At 36.3% G+C, this 22,547-nt stretch overlaps 1 protein-coding gene across 3 annotated transcripts in view; it reads right to left on the reverse strand.

Annotated features, from left to right (window-relative positions):
- Positions 1-22,298, reverse strand: part of rufy3 (RUN and FYVE domain containing 3) — a 33,918-nt gene extending 11,620 nt beyond the window's left edge. Inside the window, exons 1-11 of one of the 3 annotated variants that reach the window (XM_088910695.1) lie at positions 21,783-22,027; positions 15,084-15,240; positions 5,943-6,116; positions 4,864-4,981; positions 4,023-4,124; positions 3,189-3,312; positions 2,860-2,924; positions 1,907-1,972; positions 1,705-1,774; positions 1,311-1,403; positions 760-843 (exon numbers count right to left, since the gene is read on the reverse strand). In XM_088910695.1, coding sequence (XP_088766821.1) covers positions 760-843; positions 1,311-1,403; positions 1,705-1,774; positions 1,907-1,972; positions 2,860-2,924; positions 3,189-3,312; positions 4,023-4,124; positions 4,864-4,981; positions 5,943-6,116; positions 15,084-15,240; positions 21,783-21,815 — 1,086 coding nt within the window. In that variant the 5' untranslated portion in view covers positions 21,816-22,027. Of the gene's footprint in view, positions 1-759; positions 844-1,310; positions 1,404-1,704; positions 1,775-1,906; positions 1,973-2,859; positions 2,925-3,188; positions 3,313-4,022; positions 4,125-4,863; positions 4,982-5,942; positions 6,117-15,083; positions 15,241-21,782 lie in introns of all 3 variants that reach the window. The other 2 variants (XR_016090815.1, XM_088910693.1) reach the window with 2 other exon arrangements.
- Between the last annotated feature and the right edge of the window lie 249 nt (positions 22,299-22,547).

Raw genomic sequence — 22,547 nt, forward strand, 5'->3', positions numbered from 1 at the left:
TGTCCAAAAAGTACAATGGAGTAAACATGCTGTCCACAGAGGAGCAAATGAAGCGCTAACAGTCCTAGCCTAGGGCAGCGTTATACACCCTGACAGCTGCCGGGAGGAAAGACCTGCGGAAACGTTCCCTTGAACACCGTAGCTGGAGCAGTCTATTGCTAAATGTGCTCCGCTGTCCAGTAACAGTCCCATGAAGCGGATGAGAGGTGTTGTTCATGATGGCTGTGAGCTTGGTCAGCATTCTCCTCTCAGCCACCACCTCCATGGGGTCAAGGCTCATCCCCAGCACAGTGCCAGCCTTCTTGATGAGTTTATTGAGCCTATTTGCATCTTTTGTCATGATGCTGCTGCCCCAGCACACCACAGCATAGAAGATGGCCGCCGCCACCACTGATTCATAAAAAATGTGTAGCAGTGTTCCACACACACCAAAGGACCTGAGTCTCCTAAGAAAATAGAGTTGGTTCTGACCCTTCTTGTACAGGGCATCAGTGTTACCAGACCACTCCATCATCCAGGTGTACCCCTAAGTACTTGTAGGAATGTACGCCCTCTATGTCCTCACCCTGGATGGAAACAGGGTTCAGCGGAGACTTATTCCTTCGAAAGTCAAAGATCATTTCTTTGGTCTTGCTGGTGTTAAGATGGAGATGGTTAAGATGACACCACTCCACAAAATTAAAGAGCTTCTATCAGAAAAAGGAAACAATGACTCAAATAGGTGTGGTGCCACATTAACATATATGCAATCAGACATACCAGACGAAGCTGGGTTTCTTCCTTGAGCTGTTTCCGTGTTTCACCTAATACCTGTCCATCAGCACTCCCATCCACTTTAGACACCTAGGAAAATCACAAACATAAAAGACCAAATAGTTATATGGTACTGATAAGCACTTCAATACATATCAATTAATGCTTGGATTTAATTATGCATTTAAAGCATGGTTTCCAATCTTTGTCCTGACAGCCCATAAACCTGTTCCACAACCCCCCACCCCCACCCCCCCATATTAAGGACACTGAAATCTGGTGTGCTACTACATAACAAGCTCCACAGTGAGAGACAGAACCTACTAGAGGAACAGCATGGCTCTTATTGGTGTCACTTAAGCTTATTGGATGAGGCTAGGATTACAATAGAAAAAATACAATTTTGTACAAACACCTATTGAACAAATGACTTGTTGTAAGATTAATTTACAAAATATGCTTAGAATGCATGCAGGGGTGCGTTTAGGATACCAGAGCCTGGCCCTGGCTTAATGAACAAGTGTTAACTGCTTGCTTCACAAAGACTCCAAACCTACCTTACGGTTTGACTCCAGAAGATAGGAACTCTCTTCCTTAACTCGTTCTACCTCTTCTTGCATGGTTATGATCCTGTTGTTTGCCACTGCCAACTGACCAAAATGAAATGGACAGGGATGTTTTGGTTGAACTACAGGGAGGTGTACATGCATGACATTTTAATAAGGTGCTCCACCGGTGCCCCACCGGCTGCTAATCCAGCCAGAAAATCTAGACAGGACAAAAAAATCTCAGAGGACAGGCATGTGTGGTCCTAACCTAAGCTAATAAACTAATAAGGACAAAAATTAAACTTTTAGTTTTAAAATGCTTGACTGAGAAACCATGGCTGATTTAAAAAAACTTAAAACTTTCACATTAAAATATATGAACAAACTCAAAATAAATACGAACCTCTTCTGTTAGTTTTGTATTTGATTTCTCTAGAGCATCCACTTTCGCTTGCAGGTTATTCACTGAAGCACTGTTGAATACGAAGTAGACCAGAGAAACAAAAAAATTATCTTAGTCAACTCTTTGCAATTAAAAATCCATTTTGTAAATTTTCAGTTTCACTTATATCATCATCAGAGTATTCTAACAAAAATGCTGATACCTGAGGTGTCTGTTAAGTTCTTCCACATAATTCTTCTGGTCGAGAATTGCTGTAATTTGCCCATCTCTAAAATATAAAGGGAAAATAACAGTGAGCATATTTTGATATTGTTATATGTTGGGTATAAGGCATAATGGATATTTTCAATTGTCTCTCGTCTTGGAGAGCTGCTCTGGTTTTATCTGACTTGCTAGTCTTGTGTTCATGCAATGCATAGCTATCTGACCAGATAAACTGCCCCAAACTGAGGGAACCCCCAGATGTCAGACCACCTTCAAGACTGGAACTCCTTGGAACTTGACATCCAAGTTCAAGTGACCAACTATAGGCCACAAAGATAGATAGAAAAGATATACTGTAGAAGGGACAAGAAAAGCCCAACCTTGGTCTGCACTGCTGATGCACTGCAGTGCAAACCCTGTCAATCACTGGACACTAAAGAGCTTAAATATGGATAAAGGATCTGTATGTTTCATGTTTGCTGAAATATTTGTAATTTAAAATAGGCAGGAATAGTTTGTCATCCATTTGTTTTGGAAGAATCCATCCAAATACAGTTTTACAAAGGTCTGCGTTTACATCTAAGCGTATTACAGTTTGTCGATGTGAGTACCTCGGTGTGGAAAGCTGGACATATTAAATCAATATTAATTCATGTTTTAGTTTTGTATAACCAATCATACTCTGTATTGTCCAAGCTGTAAGGGACTATTATTTAATTTACATATTTTGATTGTATTCAAGCTGGTGTGAGGACTGACTGATATTTTATCTGTTACCTACTGTACTAACATTTATATAACAATATAAAATTGTTATTTTCTTTCAAAAAGATCAGGCTAACTCACTGAAGTTGACAAATAAAATTCCACAACTTCAGTGAAGGCTACACAGGGTGTTAATAGATAAATTCCATCTATAATATACTTTGGACATGTGTACAACAGCCTTACCCTTCAGTGCTCTTACTGCTGTGTCCTCCATCTTTTAAATACATAGAAAAATCTATAACGCCAACCTGCAGAAAAAGAATGCAATTAAAATTTGAATGTGAAATACTTCTATTTCACTAACTTAGCCACTACGTGCTTAGGATTTGAGGAGAAAACAAATTTATCAGTAAAAACATACAAAAGTCCACACAGAAGGCAAACAAACCCAGGATCCAACAGTTGTAAGACAATAACACTAACCACTACACCTTCAAGCCCCCTTCAAGCATAAAAACAACCTAAAGCTTAAGAGTGCTCCACACACTACATATATTCAAAGAGGGGTGCACCTGAGAATCTAGATCTTCTCCCTTCATGCAAAGGTTTGCATCAATCACATTTAGGCCCACTAAAAGTCCAGCAATCACAGCTCCTTCTTCTTCCATCATCAGTGCATTTGGTTCGTAGAATTCACTGAAAGTAGAAATGAAATTTTTGTTTAATTTTCATTTTGTTGCCAGAATATATCTTAAATATAAGGGTCGCTGCTGTGGGAATGGCTTGAGTCAGCCAGGGATTCCTTAAATTTCCATTAAACTGCTACTCCTGGGAGCAATCAGGCAACTGCTAGCCTGTAAAGACATCAGTGGAGTGACACACTGCTCCTCCAATTAGTGCAGACTCTCCTGTAAGGCTCTATGGAGCTTGCTGCATGAATAGGTCCTGTCTCTCATGTGTAGTATAAAGAGGCCCAGTGGTATGTATGTGGCTTGTATAGATAAAACACATCACTCAGAATATATATAAAAGAAATTACATGCCAATTCCAAATTTAAATAAAATTCACACTTCATTACACCATTGTCTTTGTATTCAATTTACACTTAAAAAAACCTTCTTTGCGAAAGGAATTATAGTTTTTTAGCATTATATGTCCAACTAGATATTGTTTAAGATGACTCCTTAGGACGTGTGACTGAACAGATATAAGTTACCTAATCGATCAATTACTAACAAGCAAAATGGGCCCCATGGCTTACTCTCATTTTAAGCCCTTCTTTTGTTATTCTTATACTTGTTACTATGGGTTGTTCTAAAATATGAAACATATGCAGTCTGTAAAGCAGATGAAATCTAGGGTATTAAGGAAATAATTCTTCAAAGAGGAAAAAAATCCAGTTTACCTGAGAAGGTCCTTTCTGTTGATTAAAGTCTTCATATAATCAGATAATTTTTTCTGCATTAAAGCAAGACGGAGCCAGGCTCTTCCTCTGCCTATGGGAGTTCTAGAACAATAACAATTATATTATAATAACAGAAAGAATTGCTCTAAATATAAAAAATAGATCCAAATGTTCACAATTTAACGTGATGAAAAAGATCATTATCAAAATTCTACATTCAGCTGTCAAGAGTAGGAAGATCCTGGATATGTATGGCAGTGGAGGCTAATTTAAGGAGAAAGATTAAAACAGAACACGGAATAAGGATCATTAAATACAGAATGATTTAAGATGTCCATTTTTCCTAAGCTACCTTACTTGTCCTCCCCCTGATTTTCTGTATCCACATGTACATTTATATAGGCAGCAAGCAATGCAAAATATATTTTTAGAAGTTATCAAACGAAAGGGGGACAGCATTTGCTTCCCTGAAATCCAGAACCAATGCAATTTGTCAAACCAGAAAACTCAAAAAGACCATTAACTATGAGCTACAGAACATTTTTCAAATTTAAGAGGAAAAGAACTGATTAGTGCATTGCTCTTTCTTTGGCTCTCTGCATTACAGTACTCTGTACACAGGGAAAAGTATAGCAGGCTAGATTTGGGTTTTCTACAATGCTAAACTCATGGTGTTTTACAAATACCACATAACTTTTATTAATTCCAGCATAAACCTAGTATGGCATCTCTGAGCATTTTCAGACTACTAAAAAAACTAAACTTTTTTATGCACAAGCCTGTGAAATGTAATCAGTTCCAGTAACAGCACCATGTCAGCCAACAATATTGCTTTGCTTACTTGAGTCCAGGCAGATCCTTAACACTGGCTGTGATTTCACCTGCTTCAGGGGTTAACTTTTCCACCAACTCCAGGGGTCCCCAGAAAGACTTATTCTGTCCAAGAAAAGTCTTCTTTGCTGCAAGAAAATAAACCATATTGAAAATCATGTGGTAAAAAGTATGCATGACTTCAATAGAATACAAAAACCTGTATTCTTTCTGAAAATAATTTTAAATAACTTAAAAATAAGTACATTGGAACTCAGTTCTCAAAGTTTGAATCACAAAATGAAGCAAAAAAAAAATGTAAAAAACCTTTAGTTGCACTCTCCGGCAAAAGGAGCATTTTTTCCAGTGCTCAAAAAATTCACAAAGTATTTTGAGCATTTATGTCCTTTTCTGCGAGTGTAATCATTTGTATACTTGTTCAAAATGTTCTCAAATACAAGTGTGTGGTAAATGAAAAGCTTTCAAAATAACACCACAGATGGACAATTAAGAATAGAGGAAAAAATGCTGCAAGCAATGTTACCACTGTTACATAAGTATAGGAATGTTTCATTTCAACCAATACAAACTGCTTAAGTTTTAGAAAAGATTAGAATGGGGCTAAAAGGTCTAAAAACAATGAAAGAAATGAACTGCAATAACTATGTGGTAAAAAGAAAATGTCCTCACTCCTGTGTGTAAGATCACCAGCACCAGACCATCTTGTAACAAGCTCCACAAAGCATTTTGCACAAGATGTTTTTCATTTCATGTTTTTAGATTGGTTCTCAGGGAGTGTATCTTCAATTCTTACTTACATATCTACTGTATGCATAAATCAAACCAATGGATGGAAAGCAAAGATCAATTTCAGAACAATCGCTCTTTTCCATCACCATTATCAAAATACATTGCAAGACAAAAGTTCAATACTTTTTGAATGCAAAATGCAGCAGTCCAAGAAGATATCACTCCCAGTTGAGGAAAAAATGGGAGAAATCTTTACTTCACAGCACAAAAAAACAGCTTCACACCTATTTTCAAAGCTGTGGTGCTTTGATCCTGTTTTTATAAACCTGTTAACATAATATATAACTTAAAATATCATACTTTTTAGTCCGTGTTTTAGACAGTGTTCCATCACAACAAAGAACTGCTGAAGAGGAGCGTAGTCAGAGTCCAGCGTTCGCCCAAGGTTCAGCGCAGACTCTATCAATCCCTTTATGCTCAATTTAGCCATATTCATCAAATTCAGCCTTTCAATTGCAATAGGATCCTTGGGATCTAGGAAGAATGGTGAAAAGAGTTAGACATAAGGCACCATGTCCTAGAAATGACAATGGGCCAAAAGAATTCTGTATGTCTGACTTCAATGCAGCCATTTGTACTTCATTCACTTACACCTGTGAAAACAAGGTCATTTAAGTGACATGACAATGAAGAAAAACAGTAAAGTATGTTGAAAATTACATAACAGACTAAAGAAGAGCAAAGGAACAAGGTTAAACATTATAACACCGACCATACACGACATTTTAAATGCAGAGACAAACCTACAGATTTATGTTTGTACAAATTAAAAATAAAACATGCCTGCAATAAAAAAGAAGTCTATTAAATAACTGATGCCAATGAAGTACAGTAACTGCAAATACTTCCTCGTGATAAACATAAAATGTATATATTTGTTATATTTTGTAGTTTCTTACACTACTTAAAAATTTTCAGACTGAATAATAGATGTTTTAAAATGTAATTAAAAATCGGACACTGGCTACAGCAGAAGCACAAATAATTGACCATACTATAATGATTAGAAACATCTCATCATGGCTGAGTGGCCTCACAATTCCTGTGATGAATAAAACTCTTAACTGGACTTGTGCTATTACAAATGACAACCATTCTTTAAGAACGTACATCCTACGTATGCACGATCTTACTGCTTTTTGATTGTTTCACAAGCACAATGATCATCATAACAATAAAATCCCACTTTATTAAAAAAGTCAGTTTTATTTTTTTAAGTTGGCAAAAAACATGAACTAATACAAGTTACAGACGTACAGCTTTTCCATATCATTTCAACACTGTATGAATGAATACAACAACAATACTGCCAGTATCACCTATTTATTAATCAGAAAAAAAAACACAATAAATAAATAACAGTGTTTACTGTCATCGAAAATAACAAAGATTTTTTCTTCTTTCAGATTTTTGTGTACAGTTTTGCTTATAAAAAATATGTTAATAGAGGAGACTGTGGGACAACTTGATACAAGCAAGATCCTCAAAGGTTAGTTAATGCAAATTACTATGTTGACAGATATAATTCCCACTTATGTCCTTGATAGACATGAACTAAGGATGTGCATTTAACACTAAAGACAAGATTACTTTTTAGACGGGTCTTGTAGAACACATTTGTGAAACAGAGTCTCTGAGATACTTCAAGAAAAGCTGAAGGAGATTCTCTGATCCATAAGTAGGAACTAAAGGAGTCAACCATGACAGCTTATGAGAGGAGTCTTTTTATGTTATTACATTACACTAAATATTATACCAAACAAACAAAAAAACACTAAGAAAACAGATTTTCTTGACAAAATCATAACACTAATATTAAAAGTAGTATTTGGATACATGATGTTCAAACAGTATGGATTTGCAAGATCTTCTGTCTGGATGTTCATATGTACCATGTACTAAACCTATTGATTTTCCATCTACAAGAAAAGAGTTACTGGATGTTATCATCTATCATCTATCCTTGAATTTTATTTCACTGTTTTCCTAGAGGATTTGATCAAAATCATGATTATAGATAAGAAACACATGTTCTGAAACTGGAAAAAAAAACATAACTGATATCATAAAGAGATGTGTAAGAAAATTAAATTGATTTAATGTTAAAATGTCTTGTAATGGGACCTCCTGAGTGGCTCAACCAGTTTGGGGTTTTCGTAGTCATGAGTTGAGACCTGAGAGAAATTTTGGATTCCAAATTGTTTGGGTACAGAGCAAGATAATTGCTAACTTATTTTATTAAAAAAGGAAACTTCAGCTCATAGCTAGGTGACTGCTGGACAGTATGTCTTTCTTTTGCATACTAGTGTTTTGAACACACAATAACCCCGTTTTAAGTCGCTGTAATGGCTGACAAAACTGAAAAGGCTACGGAGTTGTCTGGTAAGGCAGATTTTCGATTACCTGCCACCAAACCAAACTTCATGACGAAAAATCGGTTTAAGACAAGACAAAATTAGAGCTAGCAATGAATCTTTTTGTACCAGGTCTGAGGAGGTCCTTTCTGATAACTGATTTTTATTTTAGAATAACTGATAACTGTTTTATTTTAGGAGTGCTACAATGTATTAAACATATTTTGGATGCTACTACCATTTGTACCTCCTCATGGGTGTCTTATTGTCCCACATCTACTCTGGCACCCAGCATTATCTGAGTTGCTAGCTAGAAGGTGATAAGATCCACTGACAGCTTGGTTTTAACCTAATCAATCAGCAGGAGACCAGATGGCTCAACAACCTTTGGAATTGGAATTTTCCATTGATAATCAGCTAGGTCCTGCAACCAGCTGTGTCCTTAAAAAGTGGAAACCCTAAGAATAGGCCAAGTTAGAAGAAAGAGCAGGAGGAAGAGAGACTGGAGTGAGGAGCTTCAATACTTTATTTTTCTTTGACACACTGAATCCTATCTCATATTTGGCATAAAGTGACTTGGAATAAATGTAGGGAAAGAAGCTTTAATTTTCCAATTTGTGGAAATATTTCACATTTAACCTATCCAAGCAAATTTTGTCACTCTTGCTTATTTGAGTGCATTTTTGGATAAGGGCTAACATTTGGATGCTTAAAAGGGGACTTTATTAGCCCTTTAGAATTTAGAATCCAGGGCCAAAATTTTAGGCTACTGAAAACAATACTCTAAATGCACAAATGTATTTCATATTAAAAAAATCCAGAGTAATAAGTCATCTGAATAATATATTTCAAAACAAAAATATATTATTAAGTTTTGACAATAAAGTCATAACACAGGGACTTTAGACTTCAAACACTAGAAATACCAGATTTATCGACTTCAAATGGAAGTTTTTGTTTTTTTATTTAAAAATCCATATCCTCACAAAATCCGAATTCCTAAAAAGACAACAGACAACACGATACATGTAACAGGAGTTACAAATAGAAGATAAATATATAGAGTACTACTGAAGTGCAATTTTAACCAACAAATTATAAAGGCAAACATGTATAAGATAAGCCCAGAGAAAACTTACATGTTAAAATGTAAAGACTACTCTATGATTTAACTACACCAGACGAGGCAAGAACCTAAGACAATAACCAATAATGACCAAGCTTACTGCAGGTGTTTCATGCAATGTAGTTCATCAAATGTCAACTGACAAATACTTCAATTATAAAAGAATTTAGTATGGCACACTATGTGTGAGCAAGGGGGATTTGCTTCATGAGGAAATGGAACAAGAAATACTATGAAATGCAGAGGAATCATGCAGGTTTATCAGATCCTGGCCCATAAGCATGAGGAAGACAAGTCAGAATAGCAACTCAACCAGCCATCTACACCCTAAATGGCAGCTCTGCGCGCAAGCTGGAATGGGAGGAGCTGGATGGTGATGCTGTGATACGCACCTTCAAACTCATCAAGCATTTGCATTTGCTCCAGCAAATCTGTGAAATCCTCCCATGAGTCTTTGCAAAGGGCAATGGCAAGAAACAGAAAAGAAAAAGAAAAGGGTAGAATGTCATGCACACCATGGTTTGAAATAAAAGTAACACTACGATTGCAACCAATGGGAAGGTGGTAATGTCTGGGCAATAGAGGCAATATAACAAAGCAATCTTCAAAAAGTTTCCTTCTCTCATACACTATATAATGGATGGACATGGCTTTATTAACACATTAAGAATTTCAATATCCTCTAATGTGATGTGTTAAATTCTACTAGCCATGATGTTTGGAAGTGTTTTTTTATTGCCTTAATATAGCAATGTAATAGGTGGGATCAAAATCAGGAAAAAAATGTAAATCATTAAGTTCATACTCATTTTTCTTCTGTAATAAATTAGGCTAATACAAGTTTAAGTAAAAATCTTGCCTGACTATGTACTGTAAGTTGCGACACTGAATTATATAACATGTCTATAAATGTAGACTGAAAAAGAGTACACTTGGCACTATGTAGGACAATTTGGAGTGTTTAACTCAATTATTCACCACCACCCATGAGATGTGTAATTTTTCTATTAGATTATTTTATTGGGCTCCTGTACTTGACAACTATTCTCACACAAACATTTGCCATAAACTGTGCTTGGCTCACTCATAAAATCCTTCAGAAATAATTACTGAAAACTGTTCTTGCATAAAAAACAAACCTTGGAAGAAGTCGTGATTTTCTTGGTAACCAAAATTCTTCAAAGACTGAAAACAATCAGACTAAAATGCTTTCGGGCTTATGATCCATGATTCCATTCATTTTGTGAAGCTGAACAACACTAAGCTCCTCCAAAATGTTGTGCATTTTACCAATGTTGACTTAGTTCCTTGTCTGCTATCATTTTTGTTTAACGTGATACACATTTAATAATATAAGAAAATACTGTATTTTTTTGTTTTTTGTGAATTTTAGGCACAATGATTCAATTTCATGTCAACAACAAATTATTACTGCATATGTTCTCAAAAGGTGTACATTTTTGCATCTGGAAAGCCGAGTACTTAGTGAATTCATCATACCCATCTAAGACAACTTCGAATTCTCAATTTAAAAACCAAAAACAATTGCAGTGGTCAAAACTTCTGTGTTTATAATGTAAATGATAACCTATATTGGAAATACTAAAGAAGAATACATAAACACTTTCCATTCATCCATTTTCTAACCGTTTCTTCCAGTTCAGTGTTGCGGGGAAGCCAGAGCCTAGCCTGGCAAACCAAAGATGCAAGGCAGGGTGTGTCCAGGCCAGTCCATCACAGGCCACACACAGACATGCACTCACTCACATCAGGGGCAATTTCCCTAGAAGCCAGTTAATCTACCAGTATGGTTTTTATGGACTGTGGGAGGAGACCCACACCAACACAGGGAGAACATACAAACTCTATGCAGATAGCACCCCAGGTCCGGTATTGAACCCAGGACCCCAGTGGGAGCAAGGCAACAATACCAACCACTGCGCCACACGTAAAGACATTCCTTTATAATGTCTCTCAACCGTACTCATGACTAAAATGAGTCAATCAGTAATTTCATACAGTTTGCCACCGTGTTCTGCTCCTTTAAGGAATTGTCTATCAAAATAATGTATGTACGGATATCAAAGTTCAATGCATCCTTTATCTATGGATTCTTAGTGTTTGCAGAGTGATTTCTGTATTAAAACTTGATTAAGATTTCCATTAGTCTTGTAGAGTACCTGTCTCTGTAACCAGATTCTTAATAACACTTTGAGGGCATGCTAACTATGAGGGTAAACTTGATAAACTTCAGTTTACAAAACAAAGTAATTCACAGAATTACTCATTGGAAAAATGGTTAAAAAGTAGATTAAACAATGAATAAACAATGCAAAAAAAACAGAGAATCAAAGAAATAAAAGCAATACTATCCAAAAGTTAACATTACATGCAATGATATAAGGATGTCTCTTTGCTACACCTCTTTATAATTATATATTATTTATATATATATATCAATTATATTAAGTTGTATGTGGACACTTCCGGTTATTCATCTAAGATTATTCACTCCATTTAAGACCACATCAGGGTTTTTTTTATTTAAATGATGGATGGATATTTCGTTTCATGTAACTGGAAAACTAGAATTCAGTTAAAAGACTGTGCTCCCTAGATTCTTTTTCAGGATCTTTTTCAGTCCATTCCAATATTTATTGCAAAGACTTTCTTCAAAAAGCTCACCCTTCATTTGGAATAATTAAACTCGAGGCATTTGTTTGCAAAGGTGTGCTTCTATGTGTTGTATGGAACATCATCAAGTTAACAATGTTTCTTTTAATTAAAATATTTATCAACTATGCATTTTCCTCATAATATCTTGGTATAGCAATGTCCTAGTCTAATTCACACACTGCTGGCTTCATGGTGGATTTTGAAAAAAATATTTTTATGCTGGGACCACATTGTTAGCTCTTCAGTCCATAAAGATGCAGAAGACCTTTAAGAAACTCTTGAATCAAACAGTTGTGCTGTTGCATAATTTTAATTCAAGCCTGTTACCAATACTCTGTTACTTTGACAAGCCTTGCTCAAATTTTGCTTTGAATAGGTTTGAAAGCTCCAATGGAATCAGTGACCATGTGATATGCTGAGTTCCCTAATGACATGCTAGTCTGGACTAGGATTGAAATAAAGCTTTACAAACCCTAAAGGAAGCATGAACAACTGCCGTCTTACTCAGTGATTCATCATACATTGCCTTATGACATTGCTTGTTTCAAGGGCATTACTAAAAATATTTTTTTCTGTCACATTTCTACCTGATAAAGCTATGAAAACACAAAGACTGCACCAGATTTAAATCCACTCTATTGTATTAAACATTTCCTGAGCATTATTGTGGTATGGTATTGACAAATGTGATATGCAGTGGATGCAACACTGATTAGAAGATTAAAAATAGGTCTTAATTAATCAGTTCTTAATGTCATTGGTTCCTTTGATGATAATCTTCAAAGCTATGTTATTGGTATTGGCTTATCTCATTTTAAAGAAACCGATGAGTAACTAATGAGCAACTGCTATACAAGTGATGTGCAGGAGGAATACGGAGATGAGGAAATTATAGTTCTGTCTTCATAGCCTACACTTAGCAAGCACCAGACTAGCCTTATAATTAACAAAAAATCTTTTTTCCTCAGACAACAAAAAGGAAAAGAGTACCATATTAAATCATTTTCTTTACAAATGTAGCTTTTGACATCCTGTACGTAGGCTGCTGTCATATTCTTTATGCAGCCACAGTCGTTTGAAATGATTAATTTCAGATCTTATTTACCCTAACAGCACCTTTCACAATTACATGTTCTGATTTTATGGGGTAGCATAAGTACAGTAGGTTAAGAGAGCCTAGTTTCTTTATATCTTTTCTTATATTAGCATGCTTTTCCAGGTCCAAGTCTTTGGATTTTTAAAAGAGAAGAAATTGATTGACCTAGAGTTTTCTTGGCCACAGGTATTGACTGTGTAAATATCTAGCTTGTCATACAAATCACCAAACACTTCGAAAAACCAGACACCCAATACATATCCGAGTTTCTGTATGAATCATGGCTCTTGTAAGCATAATATAACCTTTAGTTTGAAATATGTAAATAAAGATGTATTTTTTCAGACGCTGACTAAATACATTTTTTAAGAGTGAGAGACTGAAAACAATTACACTGTACTGACATTAGACTTTAACAAATGTAGTTCTTCCCCAACCATATATCATTTTTCAATACTTAGTAACCTTTGGTCCCTCAATCAAGGCTATACCCTTGGGTTTTACACATTTCATGAGCCTCTCACCAGTACAGCATCTTTGGAAGTCGGGGGCTAAATTAAAGGCCCGATTGAAGGCAGAGAACCAGACAGAAGGTGCCACCTCCCACCACCACCTCTTGGAACACAGACCTAGCAGATGCTGCATTCGTCCATTTAAAAGCAATTATATTCTGATGATGTAGCTTACTTAGGCCAGGAAATCAAATGTAATTCTAACAAGCTACAGATTAAAACTCTTCGTTTTGCATTTGAAAGTCTCAACAATCATATTAAAATGATCATTTAGAGCCTGCATAATATGCTTTAAAATGTATTAATTTTTAACAACCAAAAGACACAAATGAATTGGATAACATAACTACTGTAACAGCATATGAGACAGTGAATCGCTACAATACTGTTGCTGAGTAGCACTTTGAGGTCTTCAATTTAAGAATTGAAAAGGATAAAAAGGATTCATCAAAACTCTCTAATACAAATTCAGTCATTATACAAATAGCATGGACGGACTCACATATGGTTTAAGCTTCTAAACACAAAACTGTACTGCAAATTGCGAGTGGTACCCAAATGGTAGATGTAATTTAAACAATATCCCAAGTACTCTACTACAAAGTGTGAAAGTACAGTAATGCACTAAGCGTTATGATTTCTACAACTTAACCTTTGCTTTATTGTGTACAATCCATCCTTTTCTTTTCTACAGAGCTAAATTTATTAACTGTATCCCAATTTATGAACAACAAGAATGATGATGGCTAAGAAAAGGCCTGGCATTCCTAAATTACTATAGTGCTGTACACAAAACAAAAGATGGTGTGAGACAGTGAGTGTCTAAAAATGTTTATCACATCCAGAAAAAAGGATTAAAGGACTTGTTTTTAAATGCAATAACTCTGTGTAAAAGATAAGTGTTTAAACATACAGCAAAAGATCTAGAACAGAGGCACTAAACATATTTCTCTAAGCAGATTTTTTTTATTTTTAGCTATTCCTTTAAATGCTTACTAAACTACAACACAGTGAAGACTGAAATGTATCTGAAACTCGTGTCACAATGGTAAATATCAAATCTGCATTCTGCATTTACAAATGCCCTGGAGACTACACCAGGCTTATTAAGATGAGTAAACAAGAAAAGTAATTATGCCGCAAGCTAGGACAATTTCTTCCAATTATGCAAACTCTGAATTTAATCATGAAACATTCAGAAGCCTTCCGGCAACACTGACTGAAACCAAAATGCTAAATTTTTATACTTGCACACTATGCGTTATCCATAAAACTGTTGCTACCTCTGCATGAAGGAAGCAGAGCAAAACTGGCATCCAGAAAAGTCATTCCAATTATTTTTGTATTAACACACTTGACAAAAATAAACAGGCATGTAATCTGCTGTCTTTTCATGTGGATTAAACATGTTTGCAAAAGTGGGCTTTTCATGGGATGCCCACATGTAAAATTTAACACCTTTGCAATATCTTCGTCTTCCAAGTTTCCAGTGATAAACTCTCTCTCTTGATACCGGAGTTCTTTTCCTGCATTTAAGCCATTAAAACAAGACATTATGTAAAAGCACCAAGAGGTACGTGTCAGAAATAATAGTACAGGACTACAGTATGAAGTTCAGCTATCTTTTAGCTCCTTTTCGTTGTCATCGGCAACACACTGACATTTTTCACTACATACCTTCGTGGGCTGGCTCGGGGTCGGGAGTGAGAGAAATGTCGTTCAGTTCTCGCAGGCAAAGCCATTCTCCATCCACAGAGACCCGAAAGTTGCAAAGGTAAATGGTCTCCCTGGCAGCCTGTGTGATCTTGTCAGTGGTGGGGGTTGGGGCATCACTCTGAGGCGTCAGATCAGACATGATGACTCAGCTGGTACCACAACACAGAAAACTCAACTCTCCCCGATGAGCTCAGTGCCAACACACACCCCAAAAAAAATCAACGCTGTAGCTGCGGCAGCAGTCTTTACACAAACAAAACAGGCTGAAACCAACCTCAGCAATGCAGCAGGAGCACAAAGATTCTCTTTTCTCCCTCTATATCAAACCCCCACTTTGCTCCCCCCCCCCTCGACAGATGAGTAAAAGGAACACTGCTGTGACAATAACAAAGGCTTGCCCTGCTGTTCACTGAGCAGCTGCCACTATGAAGCACTTGGCCCCAGAAATTACAGAAGCTAAAACGCCTAGTGCTCCTGAAATCACAACCTTCCTCTCTCCTGGTCAGCCTGGTTCATACTAACAGGATTGGCTGTGCGCAGTGCACTGGGTGTAGACCAAAATGGCCGGCTAATAAGCTGTATTGAAGATCAAGAGTCACGTGAGCAGATGGGCTAAGCAAAAACAATTCCCAGGATGCCTCACTGATGCTAGGGATGCTGATGCAGGGAATCGCTCATCGCTCTCTCTTCCATCCCAGTCACCCCTGCCCAGGCTGTATTAATTGAAAGCACATTCACGAGGACAGATTCATAAGGAACACACACAGTGATTGTAGTACACACTGAAATGACTGAGGTAGAAATTAAATAAAAATAATGGCTATAATTTTTGGTTGGAGAGTTCACATTTTTTTACCAGGTGTTTTTGAACAGTATTTGTTAAAAAATGCAGTGCATAGAAAGCTGGCTGTATGTTCCATTATGACCAGGAACCAAAGTGACTAGCAGCCTTCTAAAGCTACTCTGTAGCACTGATAAAGCACTAAGATTTTGTAGTAAACCCACAAATAAATACTTTTTTAATTTTATGCCACATGGTTCTAGATCTCCAGCATACAGTATAACATTGAATTATTGAATTTATAGTGCTCAATGCATACTTAAGTTCATAAACATATTTTAACTTTAGAGGCCTTAAATAATAAAAATTGTGAAATAGTATTTTTCCTGTTTTAAAGGATATCATTAATTTAAAAAAGCCATGTTCATTTCTCCTCCTTACATCCTTCCTCTGCAAAATGCATCGTGCTGCAGCTCTGAAGTCTTGCTGACACAGTATCTAACCAAAATTAGACTGAACATAGTTCCTCATGCAGTTATAACAATGAAAAAATGACTGCAGACATTTTAAGATGCTTTATTCCCACTAAAATCAAAAATAAAACCCTCTTCACTTAGAGAATTTATCATATTTTTCAAATGATCACAATGCATGTCATGTTTGTATTGTACAGCTTTCCTTCCACACAGATATTAATGCTAAGAGACCTTTGAACCTTTCAGTTAAAATCCAGAGTTATGTTATCACTGTTTTTCCTTGTGGGGGAGAAGGTTCCAAACAACAAAACAACTGTGGTGCAGGCTAAGAGCCATAGATCTATGATCTGTAGTATCCAACGCCTACAGGACCCATCATGCAAAACAACAATTCTGCAAGCGCTTAGCTTTTAATCCATAATTGTTTATTAATATTTAACTTTCATTTCAAACTCCAACAGTCTTTTCAGGTACAGCTCAAAATCAACCATTTAAACCTTAATATTAGCTGTTTTTTTTGGCTTCTTGTATTAAAAGGGTTATACATTCTAAATCAGCTTTTGATTCAGACTAACAAAACTAAAATAGGAAGAGTAAAAAGACAGAAAATCTGTGACATTTTCATTTGTGAATAACTCCTAAATATTCAGGGAATCTCGGTGCTTTCCTGAACAGAATCAGAGATATGTCACTCATTTACTAGTGTTGAACAATACTGTTTCAGTATCCATGTCCAGCCAACAACTGTACAAATTACAAGACTTCAAAATTAGATGTCTTTAAAATTTAATGATAAAATAAATTAGAAACATCAGCTACAAAGAGACACTAACTACTGATTAGATAAAATGCACGCTTAATCAGAAAGCTTTAGAAAACTGAAACCTACTTCAATTTCTAACATTGATGTAATTATTAACTCATACCTCATCATGTATGTTTATAACGTTCTACTTTTTTAATTTAGAACATGACCCAGACAATAAAACATGGTACAGATTTAAAAAACTTAGTTAAGCAATCAAGTGATAACATGTGAGAAAGGATTAGAAATTCACACAGTGAAACAAATTGCAGGCAAGAGAAAATAGCTAAAATTGGTTGTAAAGTTGTTTTCCACATTATGATTCTGTACCAGATATACGAGCTGAGGTCTAAGAGAAGAGCTCATTTATATAACTTGCAACTTCAGTGAAGGGGGCTATTTCATTAACACAAATGTGAGGAATTTTCCTTAATTTCAAGTATCAATTGTTTCAGGGGGAAATATTTTTCTTCAGGTCAGGAGGTAACATGTTACAGAGGTCAAATTACAGTTCAAAAACTACTTTCAACAAATTACCCAAGATGAATCAGTCTTTTAAAAGTTTCATTAAGCTCTTGTTCAGAGTGACATGTTATTTGTCTCCTCTTAGAGATTCCTGAAATGAAGAAAATCTTGTGAGAAAACCAAAGGAACATACACTTTAACAGTCATACTGTATGGCACTGATTGAAAATTGAATGACCTTTTAATATTCTAAAAATCTGTTGCTGATAAGGCTAGGGTGGTCTATTGAATAACAGCTAAATTTATATATTAACCATCTATACCCAAACCTGTGCACCTATATTTTTCTCTCAGGAAATTACAAAGCTTCCTCTACCAACCTGTATTACATCTGACTAGTTTTGCATTAAATTAGCCTAATAACTGTAACCTGTCAAGCACCATATATTTTGCCTCTGGAATTTCCATACTAGAACAAAACTATTTTGTCCTATATAGAGTCATGAAGATTCTAAACATTTTAAACTTTCTGATACTATATCTATAATATTTTTCTTCTCAAATATTCATTTTATATCATACTTTCCACTTTACATTTACAGCTTTGCTTTCTTTTTTTACACCATTAAAATAAAGGATACTCTGCAGGAGTTACAAGTATAACTGCATCTGGGAGGGAATGCAGAATAGAACTTATCTATGTTTTTTTCTGTTACAGAGTCTGACATTTCATCATCAGTTAGTTTGGCTGGTTATTGTTTGCTGTGAGGGGAAAACACTACATTAATTTAGTCTGGACACAGATGTAACTAACAATGATTTAGCTGTCCTTACAATGTAATAATTTGATATAATCAAATAATTTGTATCTAGGCACCCAAATATTCAAAAAAGCAGATTAAATTGTTTGATCAGCACGCAGCAGGTGCACAGATGTATCTACCAGGAGAAATCCTTAAACGTGCCCAAGCTACAGAAGATTTTAAAAGGTTTTTATATGTTAGAAATGGCAGCACCTGGCAGGCAAAAATTTGTCATACATAACATGATTACAGAATGCAACCCTGCTGTAATGTTTTTTTTTTACACTTTTACTACCAATTTCTGTGTCAAACCTAACATTAATATTACAGTAATGTTGACAATGTTAATGTCCCACCTTGTGCTCCGCATGTGAGACAGAAACAATAAGACAGCGAGTCCTATCCTGGTGCACTGAAACAATTAACTTAGCTTGTTGCACATAAATTCAAATGGTTTTCAACTCTTGGTTGAATACATTTTACCAATGTCTTTCCTACCTCTTCAGTAATCTCAAGAGGAATCTTTTTTGTACATGGAGAAAAATTATTTGCCTCAGCTCAAGTTTCCAATGATACACCATAAAAATATGTCTCTCCAATTCATTGGAGCTAGCAGCACTATTCAGACACAGTTATATCACACACTCCCCTGTCAGTTGATCATATGACTATTTGCTAATATGAAGCTCCTGCCCTTTGTATTATTCACCTGTAGTATGTCAAATGAATCATCTGTGCTCTGAGGAAATTACAGCTACGCTATGTGATTTAATTCAGTGTTTGCACTTAAAAAGAAATAATGTTCTCCAGGACAGCCAGTTACAAATGCAGCATTCTTCTCTTTTGTTGTGTGTCTTCGTTAATGACAACACAAATGTCAAGAGACATGACAAATGATTTTTGGCTCTAATGCTTCCCCAGAAGGGTCAGATTCGCTTTATTTCCAAACAAGTCAGTAAATGTGAAAAATCAACTTCACACAGTCACCTGCTTATTTGTAATACTGTATGTGGTAGAATATTTTTCTGATGTGCCACATTATTGCCTCTATGGCAGGGGGCACAGAACACCAAGCAATATGTGCACTAATTATGGCCGAATCAAAATGCCATGACAGCTGCAAGGTAAAAGGAAACAGACACCATCACATCTGCAGTCATGATGCGTTCAGACAGGTTCAGCTCAAGAGTGACAGCAGCTGAAGCAGCTACTCTTCACCATGCCTGCACACAATCAGTATATCCGACTGAGGTATCTCTCGGATCTACACTGTCCTACATCCCTGCATCCAGAGACACCCGAACGTCACTGTACTTAGGCCAATTCCTGTGCAATAAGATGGCAACTCCAGGATAAGGTCATCAGAGCTTACAGTACATGTCGACTTCGCATTGAATAACTGACAAATCGCAACCTATCGCTCCAGGACACAAGAGACGTTCCAACAGAAACCTACGAAATGCACATTGGCACAATTTTGTGTTCAATAATGAGCCACAGTTCAGTCTACACCAGCATGATATTAAGCAAAGACAGATGCGGAGAAGGGTACCAGCCACAAACAAATAGGTGCAGAGAAGGTAAGGCTTTAATACAATATGGAGATTATAGTATTTATTCGCTGCTACCCGACTATCCAACGCGACAAAAAATGTTGTCTTTGTGTACTAACTGCACCTCATTTTGCACAAACTTACATGTATGCTCTCACATTCATGCTTTTGTCAGACCTTCGTGTCACAGCCCAATCTACAAGTAATTGCAAGTAGGTGGATAGCCCACAGAAGCTCATATTCAAAACTCCTAATCACCACTTGCTGTAGACTAAAAAAAGTACAAGATGTAATACATACTGTAGGCTACACATTTAGACATTTTAACCAAAGTGTATAATAGTAACAAATATATACATAAAATGCAGTACTAAACCACACAAGACAGCTAAGGGATCAGTGCAAAAGTCATTTTTTTTGTCAAGAGTCTCTGTATGTTCTGCAATGTATTTTTTGGAGATTTGACTTTAGCATCAAACACATAAAGGACAAAGGGCCAATTTCCCTTCAAAATGCCATATGACTAACAGCAAAACTCAAAGTACCAATGTCAATATAGCTGAAGTCTGCAGTCAGACAAAATCAGACTTCCGCAGAATGATCTGGAAACAAAACTCCCACTTGACAATGTCAACGGACAACAGTGGCAATTCAAGAACTAAAACCGTATGCAGAGTATTTATTAAGGATGGGCATTTCCTTGCAGTAAAACGCTTGCTGCGTTCTACAGTAGTTTAAACCAAGTTGTTCAAGCACGGTATTGCCAATGGTTTCACCAAATAAACAGAATAGTCACACTTTTAAGCCAGAGCCGTTTAAATTATCCCACTTGTAAACTTAATTAAGCACTGTTGCATTACTTAGTTTAATCGAACCAGTAATATGTCCAAAGTCATATACATCAAAGTCATTGCTTAATTTGTCGTTCAACACAAAGTCCATTAAACTAAAGTACTAGGACTGGAATACGACTGCAATGTCTACAATAAATCTATATTGTAATGCTTGTTTAGGGGCAAGGGGATAATTAATGACAAATGGCATTTTAAATGCTGTAACAACTTTTCAATTTTAGGATACGTGATGCATACAGTATGTCAAATACGGTGCTGCCAATAAGGACCATCAAAAAATTAATTTATCTTTCACGTACGCATACTTAAGATGATCTGCCAGTGGTCTTGATGAGACTTCCATTCATCATTCGGAACAATGTTGCGTCTATTTAATACTAGTCAGGAAGTACTGTGCAGGTTACTCAATTATCACTGATAATATCAGGTCATTTAACAGCTTCTCGCAATCACAAGTGAAAACTCTCTACACAGTGTTAATAAAACTGAGGAGAGGTACGCACAAAACCAAAAGACCAAGACATTTTTAGACACCAGTCTTCCCAGGGGGAATCGGTAAAGCAACGGGACTCCCCGCAAAATTTGCTGCACTCCAAATATTACTCACAAAAACACATTTTATTCAAATAACTATGGTCTCAGCTGTGCGAGTTTTACGTTTTTTGTCGGGTCAGAGCGCACAGCTGCACTTTCACGGTTCATGAAAGCGAAATAATTTGAAAGTGGAAATAATTATTCTTCCATAGTAATATTTGCAGAAATACACTGTTGCCCCAGCGAAAGATATTTTAATTTCAATGCATATATTACATGCACAGATGAAAATAATAAACATTGCAAGCATTCGTAATTATTAGACTTTTTCATAATCTTGAGACTGCAGAAAAAAAGAAAATTTGTAAAACCATCCAAAGACTACTTACTTTTCTTCTTGGGTTTCTGAATCTCAAAATCATATTGCAGTGGAGCGGGAACCGTGGGCTCTGTCCTGCCCATCTGTATGCTACTCGCCGCGATTAGGGCTTCCTTAAAATAAATGACCGAGGTGGGAGAATGAAAATCCTCTGTCCTGTGTCCATTTTCATCTTGCTGTGCTGCAGTCTTACCGTCCTCCGCGGGATCTGAACTTTCTAAAACTTGCAATTGCTGGAGTTGCCCTGCTGATGCTGTACACTGCTCCGCCATCTTCAGCAGCTGCTTCTCATGTGACTTCTTCTCGCAAAAACGAAAGAAAGCAACGTTGCCGAAAAAATACTCATTTGTAATTACGTGAGAACGGAACGCGTCAACAACTGCTTATTGTGTATCTTAAAAGAGATATATCAAGACTTAAACTTACTGAAATCTCTTTCCTTACACTTCTTTTAAAAACTTAAATGTACTGTCTCAAGTATGACGCGTCTTGCTGTTTACCTGCGCGGCTGAACTTCTCTGTCTCTTAAAGGCACAGAGACACTTCAGAACGATCTTCTAAAGAGCAATGGGGCTGCAGTATGTCGAAAGTAACCTTTTATCAAAATGACAATTGAAAGGGTTTCTATCTGATCTATTGTTTGTTTGTTTGTTTGTTTTCTACATGCCTATCTGTCTTTATCTATTAGTTCATAATCACACATTCCTGAATGTCAAGTGAATCGCTGAGCCAGGAGATACTGACATCTCCCTCATGAATAAATAGCAGAATGAAA

This window comes from Atractosteus spatula, chromosome 3, assembly GCF_055471065.1.
Source record: "Atractosteus spatula isolate fAtrSpa1 chromosome 3, fAtrSpa1.hap1, whole genome shotgun sequence".
NCBI lineage: Eukaryota > Metazoa > Chordata > Actinopteri > Semionotiformes > Lepisosteidae > Atractosteus > Atractosteus spatula.